Below are 18419 nucleotides of genomic sequence, written 5' to 3' on the forward strand. Positions count from 1 at the left end.
GCAAAATACAGGTTCAATATGTCTGTGTTCTTCCTATCACAGGAGGCAGTAGATGTTTTCCCACCAGCTGTGAGCGCTGGTAATGACTGAGACTTTGGGGAATGGGACTGACCTCTCAGAAGGTCCTGTCTCATAGCACACCTTAATGTTTTGAGTTAAACAGACTGAGATTTGGGCCAAAGTCCCATTCTCCAGGCAGGTCTAGTTTAGTATCTAAATCCCTAAAGAACAAATGTGGATTTTAAATGTATAGAGTTCCAGAGTAAAACCAAGTTTCCTGTGTATTAAATTTCTGCTAGTTGATTTATCTCCTGGAATTTGGGTGAGGGTTTGCAAAGAGAGAGGAGAAGAGGTAACAGGTAGAAGTACAAGACACCTAGTAAATTATGATTCTTTCTAATAAAATCACTTTAGACACTATTTAAAATAAAACATAGAATTCAATTATAAGGAAAACAGATGATTGTGGAAAAAATATTAATTCAAGCTATATTATTTTCATGGCTGCAGGAAAGTGATATTTTCCAGCTGGACTAGTACAAAAACAAGCAGAAAGTGCCAGATTTTACCTTTACTTTTACTGTTTCATCTAATAGTTTTATATTTTTCTACAACCTCAACTTCTTTCCAAAAAAAGTAAGGCATGAAAAGGTGCTCTCTAAAGTTGATTTTGTGACAGGTGGCATTGATAGATCAAGGACATAAAGAACAAAGGTTTGCATCACCTACCACAGGAAAAATAGCTTATTGTTTGTGACTCCTGCCAAGGAGAGCACCTTTGTGGCCACCCGTCATGCCAATGAGCTTTGGCAGGTTTGATCAGGCCTTGAGAGCCTTTCACAACAGGGCTTTGTCAAACCTGTGCCTTCGCTGCCCACAGTGTCACAAATCCACCAAATCCTCCTTTTGTTGCCCACACTCAGGTTGTGGGCTCAGGCTCAGCAGAAAGCAGCACTGAAGCGATTCAGGCCATCACTGCTCGTGCAAACGGAGCTGTCACATCTCCAAGGACAAAGATCAGTGGCCTTTCCTTGGGGCACAATAAAAAGGTACTGCAAATTTCACTTCGTAGTAACTACGGGCTACAGAAATTGCATTAGCTGCATTAGATGGAGTCATAGAAATATTCAGGAGGGTTAGCAGGATATGGTGGATGTCACATTTATACTGTGATAAAAAATCACTTTGCTAACTTGTAATGTTTTCTGCTTTGGTAACACCCCATATTAAGGTACCATTTATAAATAATTTATTATTATTTATTAATGTATAAGCTACTTTATAGGATGGTAGATAACAAGTTAAATTCATGTATTAAAGATGCACATACATGGTTTAATACAATTTACGTCTCACAATATCCTTTGCAACAGATTCTCATCGCATCATCTGTTCAGCATTTATTACTAATGCATTTTATAACATACTTTATAATACGTTATTTGAGGAAGTAGCTGCATTTAGTGATCATTTTCATAAATAAGAATAAAGCATTTATAAATGGCACCTTAATTTAAAGCGTTACCTTCACATTACTGGATAGTCACTCACCATTTGTCTCACTTTGTAATTATTCTCGAAATGCACCTCTTAATAAAGGACATGCTACATCCTATTTCTTTTCACACACTACATATGATTTTAAGGCATTTTCCTTCAGCTGCTCTCAAACCTTTCAAGGTTGCCAGCTCAGTCTAAATTTGTCTCCTGTAAACACCAAACTTTTTATATTGAAATAACAGTTGCCAGGAGGCTGAAAATATTGAATGGTTGATTGCCTACCAGGTTTGCCAGCGCAGGCTGCTTGGATTCTTTGTAGAACTCCATTTTCCGAGCAGTGAGAACAATCCAGGATGTGGACCAGTTTTTCCTTAAAAATGAAATTTAAAAAAAAAATTCAATAAGGCATGCAAGCATAGGGAAAAGATGTTCTATTTGCAGACCTGGTTTTTTTAAATTATTTTATGCAAAACAAAGAAAAAATCTAAAGTCAATATCAGTAATGTACTTCCACCAATACTGATGGAATTGCACCATCCTAATTATATGTACATGTGGTCTAAAAAGCTTCAAGGCCTTCTTTCTCCTTACTCATGTTTTAAAGCCCATCTAGGTTTCTTTTCCACCATGGTGCCACAGGAAAACAGTGGGATCATTCACACATGCTTGAAGTTCACAGATACTTAGAGAACTCCAAAATAGCTGGTGCCCTTCTGGTACCTAAAACTTAAAATAAAACTGAAAAGGAGAAATGTTGATCTGACTATACAGAGCTCAGTTAAGGGTCTGTTTTGAAAGGTCCCAAATGCCTTCTCCTTTCCCTAAATTAAAAGTTTATAGGAGAACAAAAAAGATAAGCAAGATATCTGATAGAAATTTAAGTTAGAGAACTGACAAATTACTAGAGCCAGGGAGAAGTAAAAATACACATGGATATGTCCCCTGATAGAGAAGAACATAACATTCAACTCAGAAAAAAAGTGCTGTTATATATACTACATATATTGTTCCAAACCACCACATAATCATAACACATGGATCTAATCTGATAAAAAATATTATTAGATCAACAGCTCAAGTTTGACTTTCTGATTTGGGGGTCTTCTGATATTCACAGAAATACTCATAAAACCCAGTATTTATTTGCTTTATGTAAATGAAAATCACAAATCGGAATATTTTAGAGCAAACCTCAGATCATGAAACAAACAGGCTGGTTCACAAGTGTGTTGTAGTGCATTAGAAAGAGAGAGCTGCCTGTAAGGACACACTCAAGTCCTGGCACAGGCTGCCCAGTGCAGTGATGGAGCCACCATCCCTGGAGGGATTTAAAGGATGTGTAGATGTGGGGTTTAAGGACATATTTTACTGGTGGACTAGGCAGTGCTGGTTAATGTTTGAACTCCATTGTCTTGGAGGTATTTTCCAGCTTTAATGACCTTATGATTCTGTGTCACAGAGTGCCCAGGGAGGAGCTGTTTGAAACACTTTTCCCTTTCTCTTCTCTCTCTCCTAGTTTTCTCTACAAAGACATTCCTAAATAAACACTCCAGCAAAACCTGGCTTTGTCAAGATTGAAAGTCTGTTGATCTTCTTCACAATGCTCACTTTCAGACTCATCTCAAAGCTCTGCTGCATCAATATCCCATCAAACTGCATATCAGCCATAACATTAGGCAGATTTTCTATTAATTACTTTACTATTCAATTTGTTTCAGTCATCAGCTTAAGGAGCATAACCAATAATACAGATGAAGGCCTGATGCTACTGGTTTGATCAGAGGAACTTGCTTCAGCATGGGCAGCATTTCATCCAGCATGATCTAACAAACTAAAAATATGGGCAAGAAGAAGTAACAGTGAAAGAAACTCTTTGGGAAGGAGATTAATGCATCTGAAGGAAATAGGATTGCATTTTTAATGTCATGTTAATAGGGAGAAAATAATTATAATTATAAAAAAACAATGAGGAAGAGGAAGAAACAATAGGGGTTTTTTTTAGAAAAGCACCTGGCCATCACTGGCAAACATCCTCACAAAGGAGAGTGTTTGTGAGTCACTGTGAAATTTTCAGCTAAATTTATTATCACTATAAAGCTGTATCCTAAGCTACTGTGAAACATGGTCATGTGTGTGGGGTATGTATATTGGCATAAAGAAAAGCTCAACCTGAGTTAATTATTTCTTAAAGTATCCTTAGGAAATGAGCGTTGTAGGTTCGAATTGCCATTGAGGTGTGAAGGATCTGTCTGTGGGTACAACTTCAGTTCTCTGTAACTTTTCTCTATTTTTTTCTCTTTATTTTAAAAGGTCTTGTAAGTGCACAACGGAGTAAGTGGTCAAGCATACTATGTGCAGATTTTAACAGATTTTCCTGTCAGTTGGATATGCTGGATGAATATGGATTACTAAAGGATTAAACCCCTTGGAACACAGTTTAGATTCAGTAAATTCTTGACATCAGTTATGAATAGGAATATTTCTGTGTCATAGACATTTCTACGAGGCAGAGTGCTGCTTGCTCCAGCTATTTGCAGGGCAGATTTTTCTAGCTGAGAAATGCAAATTAGTAATTGTGTTTTGAGGTCACAGACCTGTGTACAATTTACTTAAAAGAGTCAAATTTCTGATCAAACTAACTGGGAAGTTTGCCAAGATTTAATTTCACTTAATTTCAACCTGGACCTCATTAAAATAATTTCTTAAATATATCTCTATTTATGATTTTGAAATGAGAAGTCAAAAGCAAAAAATATAAAAAAATAACAATTAGAAATATTTCTTAAATTATTTCAGGTGAGATGTTGTATGTAATTTTCACTGAATTTTAAGGGGAGAATGATTTAATTCCATCAGGAATGAGAAAATGAAGTGGTTTTTTTTAATAGGTTATAGTAATTATAGAATTTATCAGAACATAACTAAATTTCACCATATTACCTGTAAATATTTCCCCAAATTTAAATTTCCAAGTTCTTTTATTCTGTAGTTGTTTCATTTAAAAAGTGACATTTTAAATTCAAACTTTATTACTTTTATGACCTATAGATAAAAGGTACATAAACTAGACAATGTTTTTATGGGACCATCCATAAAGTCATGTCAGATTAATTTTTTTTTAAATTGCTTTAAGGTGTATTAGTCTCTCTATATATCATAACATTGTTTGGGTTGGAAGGGACCTTAAAGATCCTTTAGTTCCAACACCCATCATGGGCAGGGACACCTTCCACTAGCCCAGGCTCCAAGCCCTGGCCTTGGATACTTCGAGGGATGGGGCAGCCACAGCTTCTCTGGGAAACTGTGCCACAACCTCACTACCCTCAGTCAATTATTTTTTACTAATATCTCATCTAACCCTGCCCTCTGTCAGTGTGAAGCCATTCCCCCTTGTCCTGTCACTCCATGCCCTTGTTCCAAGTCCCTCTCCAGCTCTCTTGAAGCCCCTTTAGGCACTGGAGGGGGCCCTAAGGTTTCCCCAGAACCTTCTCTTCTCCAGACTGAACCCCTGCGGCTTTCTCAGCCTTTCTGCAGAGCAGAGGTGCTCCAGCCCTCAGAGCATCTGTGTTTCATGCAATATGTCCTTTCAAGCTCTTTAGAAAAGTGAGTTCACAAGATTCTAATTCTTGTTGTGCAGCACCAACGTTGTTCCAGATATCCCTTCTCGGCACTGAACAGCAAGTCTGGGTGAGGGAAAGGAAGAGTCAAAGTGCACGCAGAGAAGATGGATCCCCACTGCCCATCCTTGCTCTGCATAAAGAACCAAATATATGCCTGCAGAAAGGACTAAGAATGAAAGAGGCATTGGCGTGCACTGCCCAACTCGTGGGGCTGCAGAAAGTGCCCACAGCCGCGGCTGCCTTTGCATTCTGTCGGCCGAACACCTGATGGCAGCACGCTATAGCTGCAGCGCCGCTCGCCATCTCCGAGCCAGTTTGGAAGCCTCAGACCGTCTGGGGCTGTCGCAAACAGCAGTGGCCGAGCCCCGCTGCCCGCTCACCGTGCCCACACCCCGCCGCGGGGTGGCTTCGCGATGCGGGACACAGCGCACCGCGAGCTAAAACTCCCTCCTCGCCTGGGCATCCCCGCAGGCGATGCTCAGCCGCTTCACACCCTGCAGGACCTTCTGCCAGGGGCCAAAATGAGGAATAGTGTTATTGGCTTCAATGCCTTGTTCGAAACCGCAGGTTACACCAGTGTGTGGTGGCACCCAGCTGTGGCAGGGCTGGCTAGGTGTCCACAACGTTGTTGCTTCAAGAGAGAGTTGGACTGGGTGACCTCCAGACTGCCTTTTCAGTGAGTGTGTTTCTAGGCTCCTCAGGTATGAGAACTTAGTGCTTGGTTCCTTTTTCTCCTGGCAGAAAATGTAATATTTGACCCTGGTCTCTCATTCTCACTGGTGACACAAAGTTCACGTCACATCACTTCACAGGCATCTAAATACGGCAAACCATAGTAGATCCCTCCATAAAGGCAACATTAATATTCCCATTGCTTTCAGTAGTGTTGAGGGAGTAAATGCTTAGCACTTCAGACAGTCTTGTCTTGGCATCCCTGTGACATCACCACAGCCTATCCTTGAACCCTCAAGCACAGATAGCACCTAAAATTTGCCCACTGGAAAAATCTATTATTGGTTTGCCTAGTGCTTTAATATTGTCCTCAATACTTGTATATTATATATATAATAGTGGCTAACATTGACACAGTATATTTAACACAATGAGCCACTTACCTGCTGTTACTTGTTTTTTGAGACTTGGATCAGAAATAGGGTTAACACAGAATCAACAGCAATTTGCCTACTAACAGCAAAAGTAGCCATATATATACACATATACTCTGCATTTTGCAATGGATAAAAATTCTGCCACAGTCACATGTAATACCTTAATTTCTTGCCACCATCTGCTATTTTCGCTTTTAGAAGATATCCTTCTTTCTCCACTACCTGCAAGAAAGAAAAAAGGTCATAATCATATCATTTATTCTGATGAATAAATCCACTTAGTACATGCAAAGAGTCTGCATTCAGCTAATCTAAAGTGGGACATTTTACCACTAATTCTCAGTTTAGTCACTTGTTTTTTATGGTAGATTCAGTTCTTAGGAATATTTGCAAACTATATTTAAAGTCAGTAACTACAAAGAATTAACCTATAAAACCCCCAATAACATTTTCTTTATTTAATTCTATTTAATTTATTTAGAAGAAATTTATTTTACTCTAAGCAAAGTTTCTATAGCTACAAGTAAAAAATGAGTTGAAAATATATTGCAAGTAAGTTATGTCAAGGTATCATTTCATATATTGAGTTTCATTAAAAGCTGTGAGGGACACATCATGTTTCTTTAGTAGCCTCTTGATTCTTGTATTCTAAAGAGTCATCTTTAGGGGACTAATGTCAGAGAAACACCAAATATGTGTATAAGAGGAAAAGAACATCTTCTTTAAGACAGAGGCCCTTGCAGACAGTTGGCTCTCTCTGACCTGCTAAAACATCCTTTATATGGCTGTGACATAGAATTTGGGATGGGGTTATCTTGGGATATGTAAGTTTATATTAAAAACTTTAAAACCAAACAAAGCAAGACAGCTGGTCTTCTGCCAAGCCCATCGACCTATCATCTCAACAGGCCTCATTAGGCAAAGATGTTTCAACTGTGTCAGTAATGGGAAAAGAAACAAAATTGCGATTCAGAGTGGGTCTGGTTTTGCTTTCAAACACTACTGAGTCAGTGTCCAACTTGGATATTAGGAACTCCACATGGTCTTTGTAGTAAATTGCATCACAAGACGATTTCATAACAATTTCAATAGAATTGTGCTGTCTGCAAAGTCACTAAACAGCAATAAAACATTCCTTAACAGCAATATAAGGATTTTTAAATCAAACATGTCTGTTATTTTGATCGTACAAAATAGCATTATTTTAACAGTGTAATATATTTAACTATTTCCTTAGATATTGTCTGTTGTGGATATACAACATACCATGAAATATGTACTGTGTACAAATCTGTACCTATGGAAAGGTCTGTAGGCCTGTGGACAATGATTTAGGTGACGTTGTCAAATGGGTACACAAGGATTAGAGTGTGCATTTTCTGTAATTTGTACTTATGCAAATTCCTGCCATGCATATCCTTGCCACAGGAAACCCAGAGAGAAATTATGCAGGGATTATTGTGCAGAGTCATGTCACAATTTATCTAGTGATGGATGTATGAATTATCACAGCTAAAACAAGGTTTAATCCCCATCTCCACCTACTTTTTTTTCCTTTACAGCTTTCAATAAATTTCTTCCCCTTCTAACCCTTCATTTATGTAGCATAAAACTTCTTATGCTTGGCCAGTGCCAGAGATGCCAAATAACATACGAGAAAAGTGATTGTTTTTAATATTTCTATCCATCTGGAAACAGAAATTGGGAGGAGTATTGGCCAAAAATTCAAGTTGTTGATTGTTTCTCTGAAGCAGACCCAAAATCTCAAGCTTTCTAAGTTTACTAACCACGCTTCCCAAACTATTATTTTAACCAATCCAGAACTAAAGGAAAATATGCTTTTTCAACATCAGATCTGAATCACCTTTCTTGTCACATCCTGGGGACTTAAAAACTGGGTGTGTTTCCAGATGAAAAACATTGCTGCTCAGTCATGATTTCCTTCGAATTTTCTTCAGCTAGGATATCAAATCCACTAACCAAAATTGGGCATATAAAATATGCTGACTTAAATTACATGGCTCAAATCTGCCATTTGTTATAAATTAAGCATCTCAAAATTGAACAACCTAGAAATACAAGAGATGCAATTAATATGAGACCTCTCAGTGCAAAGCAAAATGGCTTTCATATATACTGCTTTAATTAGTACAGGTGCTGTCTTTAAGTAAAATTAACATGGTCTCCTTTAATTGATAACATGCACAATTTTAACTGTAATTAATATAAAGGGCATGTGTGGAACTATGAAACAGCTACCAGAAAGACTAATAAAATATTTATATGATTGCCCCAATATTTTTCTAAATTATGTTTGGGGTGCTCCATTCACCTTGTTTAACATCTACTAATACCCTCTTTTTTATTTTTGTTTGTTTTGTTTTGTTTTGTTTGGGTTTTTTTGTTTGGTTGGTTTTTGGGTTTTTTGAAAGGACAGGTCAGGATCAACTTATAATACTTCTGCAAACAGATTATATTAGATTAAAAAGAATTCCAAATATATCCTAATGATATTCTCTGTTGTTTCTGTCTCAATAAATATCATCATTTGTTGCTCAGCTGCTGCCCTTCCTGCACCTTTTCAACATGTGGAAGGTTGAGAAAATGACCCAAAATGCCCTGAAGAATCAGCACAGAAATAGGAAATGGAATTATTGTGGAGGAGTTTGTGTTGATTTTTTTTTAATTTGCTTTTTAGAAGAATAGTAAAGATGAGAGTATGTATGTGTAAATGTTTGAGTTTCTAAGTAATAATAAAAACCCCTCTCATTCTCATGAGCTAATAGTATTAGAAACTAGAAGGAAGCATAATTATACCTGTGTCATCCATAGGATCACTAAGTTTCTTAACTAGGATTCAAAGCTTCTGAACAAACCTAATCCTGAGAAGTTTGTGTAGGTGACAGTACCACTGAGACCAAAATTTCTTGAAGGAATCTGTATTTGCGTATTCTTTTTATTTTGGTAGAAAAACTTTGGTTTCTCATTCCCCCTAGATTCTTTTAATGTCAAGATTTTTTTGTTTTAATATCAAGACCTTTTCTTTTAATGTCATGACGACTTTTACTTATAAAAATTAATACTAATATTAAAAACAACTTAATAAAAGCAAAGACAGGTCAAAGATTTGGTTGCATTCCTATATACCAAGTATTAATACTGATGAAACATTAGTGGAGTACAACAGAATTAACAGCAAAGTCAAGCTATAGAAATGGCTTTGTACCTTCCAAAATTATTCTTTTTATTGATTAATCAAAGTCCCTCAAATCCCTGAACATCTTGAGGCATCCCCATCCTCATGTAACTGTGCTTTAGCAAAGCACGTGTAACATTTACACTATAAACATTTAAAATAACAGGAGTGATTTATCAGTTCTATAGAGCAATTACTTACTGTGGGGTCCTGGGTACTAATGATGTCTGCAAACGTTAAGTTATGCTGGGAAAGATTTCTTCTATGACGATTTATCTAGAAAAAAAAAAAAAAAGAAGAAATATTTACATTCAGAGAGGATTCCAAATAGTTAAAGATGGCCCAACAAATTTAATTACAGTGCATGCACAGCATGCACTGGGTGGAGGTTTGCAGTTTCTTCAGTAGCACATTTCTGTAAACTGATATTTTCTAAGCCCTGGGTGTTTAAACTGTATAGCTGATATACCTTAAACATCTCTGGTATAAATGTGCTTCTTTTTGATGTCACATTGGCAAATTTACCTAAAAGTTAAACAACTGATAATAATCGCTTTAAATTTATGTTTATTTTCCATCAGAAATATAAAAAATCTTTTATCTGGTTGGGTGCTCTTAAACTCAAAGAAATGGGAAAGCTGCTAATTATGACCTCGAGGTCACAAAAAAGGCAATGAAAAAATCAGAAAATAACTGAGCACAAACACATAACAATCCAGCACGTTTAAACTGCTTTAAAGGCTATTTCCAAAATCTCCATGACTGGAAGGTTATTGCAATACTGGACTCTGAGTCTACAATTGTTTCCAAATACTAACTCCTTGATTTCCTTCAGGAAGCCAGTAGAACCAACTGTGAAAAACTCTGGAAAATTATTGTATTATACCAGAAACTATTAGGACTAAATAAAAGTTTCATCGCAAATCAAGTATTTGGCAGAGCTCAGTAGTATTTTAATTCCTCAAAAATCTTCAACAAAGAACAGGTCACCCAAAAGTGTGTGTGTGTGTGTATGTAAATATATAAATTTTACTATTTAAATTCATTGTCAATCACTAATAATATAATTCAGAGTTGGGCTCCTGTAAAATTCAGTGATTAGCTCCTCTTTGAGCTGAAGCCAAAAAGCAAACAACAAAATATAGTCTCAACTAGTTTCCACTGTATTCATCATAATGCATTCTCTTTTCCCCTATTAAAAGAGAGTTAACCAAAAGTCATAATTTATTCTGTTTATATTCAAGTGTCTGAATATAGAAAATGTTCTTAATTAATCCAGAGGGCCACGCTCAAAAAACAGTTAAACATATTATGATCCCATATTTTTTCTCCACACTTTGCTTTCATGTTTATTTGGAAGCACTAAGGTTTTTAAGCCTTGAAATTTATATCCTAGATATTGCTCTACTCTCCCAGTCAGAGCTAATGAGCTTAATGAATTACCAGTTCTAAATTTAATACAAACATTTCAAAGAAAGAGATAAAACATTCTTCACAATTCAAAAGTTTCTCTGACCTATTTATGAAGAATATCACTTAACAATTTCATTAAGGGTGAGTAACAGCTGGTGACATGGCTGTGTCCTAAAGTGTTTTTCTCTCTTAATATTCTGCATCTTAAGCAATCGAGCTTTCATAAGAAATACTTTAGTTAGTGGCAGTCCCTCCTTTGGGGAGAAAAAAAATGTCAGACCACATTTTCTGTATTTTGCAATCTTGTTTTCAGGAGTGTCATGTTCCTGTTTTATTAGCATGTAGGGTAAACAAGAATGATTTGCTGATGCTATTGAGAGAACTTTTAAGATTACAGTCTTTCTATTTAGATTTTGGATGGAACTTAATATTAATGCAGGCAGAGACATGTATATAAATTAAAAATAAATTAATTCAATTTATCTTTACTGTTCAACAGCTCTGAAGGTTCTGTAGTACTCGAGACACATAACTAAAGTATTCAGGTCTAGATCACAGAAACTCTTTCCTACCCAGATCCCCAACATTCTAATTATTCCTTAACGTACAACAGAGCGCATTGCCCAGCGATGCTTCCTCAAATATATTCTTCACTCATCCAAATTCAGTAACAAGGCACCCCAGCACTCCACAGGATCTATTTGAACATTCAGCTGCTCTCTCCAGGAGCCACACATGTCTGTTGGGGGCCCTATATGCAACTTTGTGAAGTGAACAGCACCGACCAGGGCTTTGGGGCTGCTCTTTGCTTCAGTGCTCAGAGAATTAGCAAAAGAAACGCTCGTGTTTGATACTTGATAAAAAGAATATATCAGGAGCTCTAAATCCATCCACAACAGAGTGAAGAAAGGAGAGACTAAAAAAGTCCTGTTTTTGTAGGTCTAGCAAATTATTAGTGGTAGTGCAATTACAGGACAATAGTAAGATTTCCTGGAAATAGGAAAAGATAAAAATTAAATTCCAGATGTGGATGTGCCTTAAGAACCTCTGCTCTATACAAAGCAGAAGTGTTAAGAAAAACCACATGAGTGCAAGGAGGAAGAACAGAGCTTTTTCCTGATTATTTGACGTGATACTTTTGCTAAAAAGATGTTTCTGTTATAGGGAAAAAATAAAAGAAACTGCATTACTTTATAGCCCAGCACACAAGAAAGTCCTGAAGCTCCAAAGTCTGAATGTAATTACAAAAAGACAACCAAAATCCACAATTATGAAAGCCAAGATTTTTTGGAAAGACATCTCAAATACTTGGCTTCCAAATGGAATTAATGGAAATTTCAATAAAGTTCTTACTCATTTCTACCAGCCTTTTGGTTTAGAAATAAAACTTTAAAGAAAATTAACCAAAGCAACTTGAAAAATCCAGTAACAACAGAAGAAATGTGTTCTTTTAGATCGATTTTATAAAATTCCATCAGGCCTTACACAAATTTGGTCTGAAATCTATTTTGCAAATACTCTTGAATGAGTTACCTGCATCACTTCCTGTAAGATATATTCAGTTCAAAGTTAAAATGGCTCAATTATTTTCATTATTTCATTCAGCTTTTAATTGATACACCATAAAAGAGAAGGTTTGAAATATTTTTTTCTATATAGCTCCATTCGATTAGCCTAACAAACTGAAGCAAAACCTTAATAATATCTGTCACAAGTCCTCTACCTCACCTCCCAGGGTATGATGAAAGGCAGAGATTTACAGGAGAAGTTCGTGAGATCCCTTTTTGGGAAAGGCAGCTTATCAGCAGTTTTCTGATTTGATGAACATTCTTCAGTCAGCAACAATGTCACCTGCAGCACTACAGATCCACTCTGCGAGCGCTTGCAAGTCTGTGGGCAAGTCTGGTTTTGTTAAATTCAGCCTGAGCAGCCCCCCCTTCCCTTAGCTAAAGGGTATCCATCTCCTACCAGAGTTATTTCAGCATCTAAGCACTAATCCATCATCATCCTTCCTACAAAGGCAAAGCCTCCATTACATATGCCTGGTATCCCAGCATGAAGGGACAACCATCTGACAACTGCTGTTTTAACAGGGAGGTAAAATACAATAACCTGATGTTTAATCTCATTTCTTTCTGTGTTCCCACTAGTTCTTTAAATTCTCCCTCTTATTCTGCATTTTCCTCATGACTGACTCACCACTACTCTCTTCAAACAGTGTGGCATTGATTAAAAAAAAAAAACAAAACAAAAAAACCCCAAAACACCTTGGAGAACCCAATTGGTTTTTATTTCCCATTTCTAACCTAATTCATGTAGCCTATAAGAAGCAGCAGACTTTTTTTTGACTTTGATCAAATCTAACAAAACCAACTAGCTTTTCTCAAAACATGCAAAGTACAGACAATTAACTATATCCTAAAATGTCTTTCTGAATTCACTTGCATCCTTAAATAATGAAAATATTTTTATGATCTTTCTAGGTGGTTTCCAACTTTGTCAAATAAGTTATTCATCACAGATTATTCACCTACTAACGTCACCTACAAGTAGCCTGTGAAAACCATGGTTTGCTAAAACAAGCAGCACCTGGTCCAGCAGAGCTCTTCTTTGGATGGAAACCCTGTGATGACATCTACCTGCTGTTTCTTCCATCATTCACTGTATCACTCTGCCAGGGAGAAAGTTCTCATGGAGGTTTTGATAGATTTCTACCAAAAACCTGTCATGCTGTTCATGCTTTGACCTTTCTTTTTAGGGTCTAACTATTGTGTTTTTTTCATCCTGCTGACACTGCAATCATGTCTGTGGAGTCTCCTTTATAAACACCCCCGAAAAAGAGAAAGCCCCTACTGCTGAGCCCCTACTACTGCCTGATGCTCTCCTCTGGACCCAATCCAGCAAACCACTCTGGAATGGGCTTAAGTGTTTTTCTGGATCAGAGCCAGAGCACTCCATTCTTTACAAGATCAAACTTACTGGTGGCAGCTTGAATGTTCGCAATAAAAGTACAAACCAGTCACATAAACTTTTGTGCAAACCATTCCCTCCACAGGGAAGGAGGGGTGACACCTGATTTAGTGATGCCTGTGGTCGTTTTGTTCCCAGTCACTCCCGTGCTGCAGTGACAGCTCGTAATTGCTTAGATAAAGAAACTTAACAGAAATGTATTGTAGCATTTCTTAATGGCCACATCCCTTGAAAGACACCTAGGGAAGGGAAAGGAAAATCATGTAACATTTCACTCACTGCCATGCTCAAAATTATTTGTTTTAAAGATCCATTCTTGGACACTATGACAAGTCCATCTTTATCTACAGACATTATCTGGAAACAGCTCTGCTGTATGATTTCTCTTTAGCTGTGAAAGGCACTGAGACAGTCCTACAGGCCTCCTCACTTGGAGATGCACCTTTGTTATTTACAAGGGCATTTAGTGACAGGACAAGGAGGAATGGCTTCAAACTGACAGAGGGCAGGGATAGTTTAGAGGTCACGAAGAAATTCTTTCCTCTGATGGTGGTGAGGCCCTGGCAAAGGCTGCCCAGAGAAGCTGTGCCTGCCCCATCGCTAGAAGTGTTCAAGGCCAGGTTGGACAGGGTTTGCAGCAATCTGGTCTAGTGGAAGGTGTCCCTGCCCATTGCAGACGAGTTGGAACAAGATGGTATTTAAGGGCCCTTCCAATCCACATCATTCTATGATTCTATTTTATTACTTTCATTTCTGCAGATAAGGCATTTGGTCCATTTGCAAGAAATGGAAGATGTCAACGAACAGCAGGAACATCCCCATTCCTCTCTCACACACTGCTGCAGATGCTCCCAGTGCATTACAACTGTTCAGAAGACCCCTTTCAGCCCTGAGGAAAGCTCCATGTCCCAGTGAGTTCCTCGCCCACAGCCATAGCCACTGCCACTCCTGACTTGCTCTGGAGCCCTCCTAACACCATCCTCCTCAGGGTTAGATTAGAACCACATGGTTTTTATGGCTTTGCTTTTTTTTTTTAACCCCTCCTTGCTTGTCATAAAGAGATTTCTTCAGAAGAAAAGGTAATGAGACTACAAGGCAGTATAACATGACATTAGGTCTCCCTGCCTTTTTTCCTAAGGCTTGCAGGGAGCAAGAGGCATGAAGTGCAATTTCAGTCCTGCCCCCACCAGCCCACATTTGCTTCTAACCCTCCATTCCCATCCCCAGGCTCCTGAAAACTCATTACTACACAGGTGACCAAACGCTTTGCTCAGGAATAGAAACTTACATGGATGGAGCTTTTGTGCACTGGCGGCAGACCAGATAATCTCTGTATGCATCATTTAATAAGAAAACCACTTCACAGTCCTTACAGGCCTGAGTTTGTTACATATGACATCCTCTCAGCAGAATCTGCAGCCTGAAATCAGTGGGGGGAAGGAAAAAAGCACCGAGCAGGATTGTGTTGCCTTCGCCCTGCATGCCTCCCTTTGAGCACACTGCCCTCTACACTCAGCTCACATCTCCAGAGCCTCTGAAAATAATGATAATGGGTGTGCTTCCCTTGACCTCTTGCTCCCTTATAAATCAGAATCCTATAGACCTTTCCCACAGTGTGAGGGTCCTCCTTTGTATCCAAGCCTGTGAAGGTGTATATTTTTTCCCCAGGCAGTGTAACCACATGGGCGTGCTCCCTGCCTTCAGGACCTGCTGCAGACGAGCACCACGGCACCTCTGCCGGGGGAGGATCTCCATTTATCTCCATTCATGAAAGAAGAGCAAAATAATTACTCAGATCCTAGTTTATATTTCAGCCAGTGTTAACAGGAACCGATTCTTTGTGATCAGAGAATGATTAATCACAATTTTCATTACAAAGCATAGTCTGTTTGGAACTATGTCACCTTCTTTCCCTAAATTACCGGAGGGTTATTCCAAATTTGGGGTATCTGGTTTGAGCTAATATTTTAACCCCAAGGATAAGCCTTCCCCTTGTACTTTTCTCCACTAATGGCTTGCTGTTTCCCAGGAGCAGATTTTTCCCTAGAGTGGGAGCGCTTTTGTTCCTCTCTAGTTACTCAAATGGACTTTGAAATTTGTCCAATTGATCCTTGCTTTGAGGGGGCCCCAGCTGATGTAGTTGGCTTCATTTTAGCATTTTCAGGAGCAGGAGATGTGCCAAAAACCTATGTAGAAGAGAAGACAGCTACAAAAGGTTCTTACCACCCATATGTGTTCAAGAAATCCTAAGGTTGCTCTAAATTTGTCTGCGGGTTGCTCAGATTCTCGTACTTGGGATCAAACTATCACAAAGGGCCCAACAGCTGCGCTGCCTCTAATCCTCAGGATTTCCAACTGGAAATCAAATGGGAACCTGGTCTCTAAGCTTCAACATGCTTTAATTGCATTAAGTACAATCCTCATCAATTCAAGGAAAGAACATTAAAAGTGGGGCTTTATTATATATTTCTACGAGCCTTTTCTGCAACAGCTTGTAATATGTGACAAAATAGAGCAACATGCAACCTGTGACAGCATTCATCCAGCCAGATATATAAAAAGATATATTAAGAAATAAAAGATATTGATAAGTTCCCTATTCTGATTTTCCTATTCATCACACAGCTATCACTTTTGATTCACTATGATATTAAAATATATTTATCTGAACTACTGCAGGTGTTTTGGTAGAATTGTCCATGAGTAGTGCAGCAGTGATAGAGGAAATAGGGAGAAAAACCAGCAGGAATAAAAATGCAATAGCCATCAGTGTTTCACTGTTCTTTGCCTCTGACATCCATGTCTGCAAAACTGTGCTCCTTGATGTTATAGCTATAAAAGGTAAAAATCAAAGTTAATTAAGAAACAGAGTATTGATAGATTATCTTTTCACGTCCCTTTTGGATCTTAGGAAAATAAAGACAATAAATGTGAGAATTCAGTTGCAACAGGAAACTATGTCAGGAGCACTGACCTGAAATTGTACCCCAGAACTGTAGTCTCAGGGCAAGGGGAAAGCAAAAAATATCATTAAAACTTAGTAAGCAAACGTGCAAAAGCATCTGAAATAGTTTCCTGTGCAAAACCGCATCCAGCACATACACTACAATCAAAATGCACTCAAAAGCTCTCTCCTGAAAGGACTGTCTTACAGAAAGAGCATAATTAACATTGATGTCACACTCCTGCAAGTCATCCGTTACTGTGTGCCACAGAAATACTCCTGTATAAAATATTATTAATATTCCTAGACAAATGCTCAGTCCTCTCTAGTGGACCCTACATTAGCCCATCTCTTTATCCTGACTACCTAATTCTTTCCTTCACATTTAAACAAGCCAAAAACTCACCTTATGCTACTGCAGAAGCAATTTTTATTTTTGAAGGTTAATCCAACTCAGCAGGATTTAGGGATGGCACTTTTGCATGGTCGTAGGCATGTTGGCTCAGGCCAGACAGCTGTTTGGACATTCTCCACTGGGAATCTTGCCCTCAACACCCACAGTTGATGCACATACATGGTCTACTGGCTGCCTACTTCCATGCCCATCTGTTCAGATGGCATGGTGCCCACTCACAAGTTCGCTGGATCCTTGCCCTTAGTGTGTAGATGCCAGGCAATGATGGGCTTAGATGGGCAGCCTGCAAAACACTGAAAGGGATCATTTTTTTCCTGTAGGAAGTCCTTCCTCTGCGATAGCACTGAAGCATGGACACCACATGCTACCCTACACTTAATAACACCTGTGGACATATATGTGCCAGAAATACAAAGGGATGGGGGGAATATACTGGGGGGGAAACATAAAATGGAATTATATAAAAAAATTGCAAGGATTCTCATGTAAGAATATACTCTACATTGTCCATGACAGTGAAGGGATACCCAGACTAACTTGAAAAAAAGTGGGTCAAGCATCAGAGCAGAACTATGGCCACATGGACCAGAGCACTGGCTTCTCCTCAATGCTGCCCAAATTAGTGCACTTCCGATACTCAGCTTCCCTTAAAACCACCTTGGGCACCTCACTTCGCTCAGTTGGCCACAGCATATAAAAATCAAAAGCAAATGATACCAAAACCAGTGTGAAATAAATCCTGGCCTGTCTAAAGTTGTTTACCTTCAACGCACATTCCACATACACGATACAGCAGGAAATATTCCACGGCAAACAATGGCACCAGTAAAGGTAGATAGCAAAAGAATAATTTTAACCAGGATCCATTTTTATTTGTGTCACTGCCCTGTGAAATAATAATTGAGAAAGCTCTACTTGGCCACAAGAGATTCTTGGAAAAAAAGTTTATAGAGAAGACATATTTCTCTTTTTTTCCTTTATTTTTGAGCCCAAAAATGAACCCTAATGGAGCTATTTTAAGAAAAGCAAAAATAATAAAATTAAAATATCATTTTCTTTCCAAATATAGTTTAAGAACATATCAACACATGATATTAATTTTATAACTTTAAAAAACTACTTAAAAATCTAATAATTTGTTAACTATTCTAAAAATATGTATTTTATTTATGTTTTAATTGAAATTATTTGAACAATTTTGTTCAAATCTCCTGGTATTTTACAGATGCTCCATTCTTTAGCTGTTCTTCAT

The 18419-nt window shown here is 38.1% G+C and overlaps 1 protein-coding gene across 1 annotated transcript in view; it reads right to left on the reverse strand.

Annotated features, from left to right (window-relative positions):
- ARHGAP15 (Rho GTPase activating protein 15) overlaps positions 1–18419 on the reverse strand; it is a 329404-nt gene that overhangs the window by 273176 nt on the left and 37809 nt on the right. The window contains exons 3-5 of the mRNA XM_071562294.1: positions 9627–9701; positions 6390–6451; positions 1783–1870 (exon numbers count right to left, since the gene is read on the reverse strand). Of these exons, the coding sequence (XP_071418395.1) occupies positions 1783–1870; positions 6390–6451; positions 9627–9701 (225 nt within the window). The remainder of the gene's footprint in view (positions 1–1782; positions 1871–6389; positions 6452–9626; positions 9702–18419) is intronic.

Source organism: Pithys albifrons, chromosome 8, assembly GCF_047495875.1.
Source record: "Pithys albifrons albifrons isolate INPA30051 chromosome 8, PitAlb_v1, whole genome shotgun sequence".
NCBI lineage: Eukaryota > Metazoa > Chordata > Aves > Passeriformes > Thamnophilidae > Pithys > Pithys albifrons.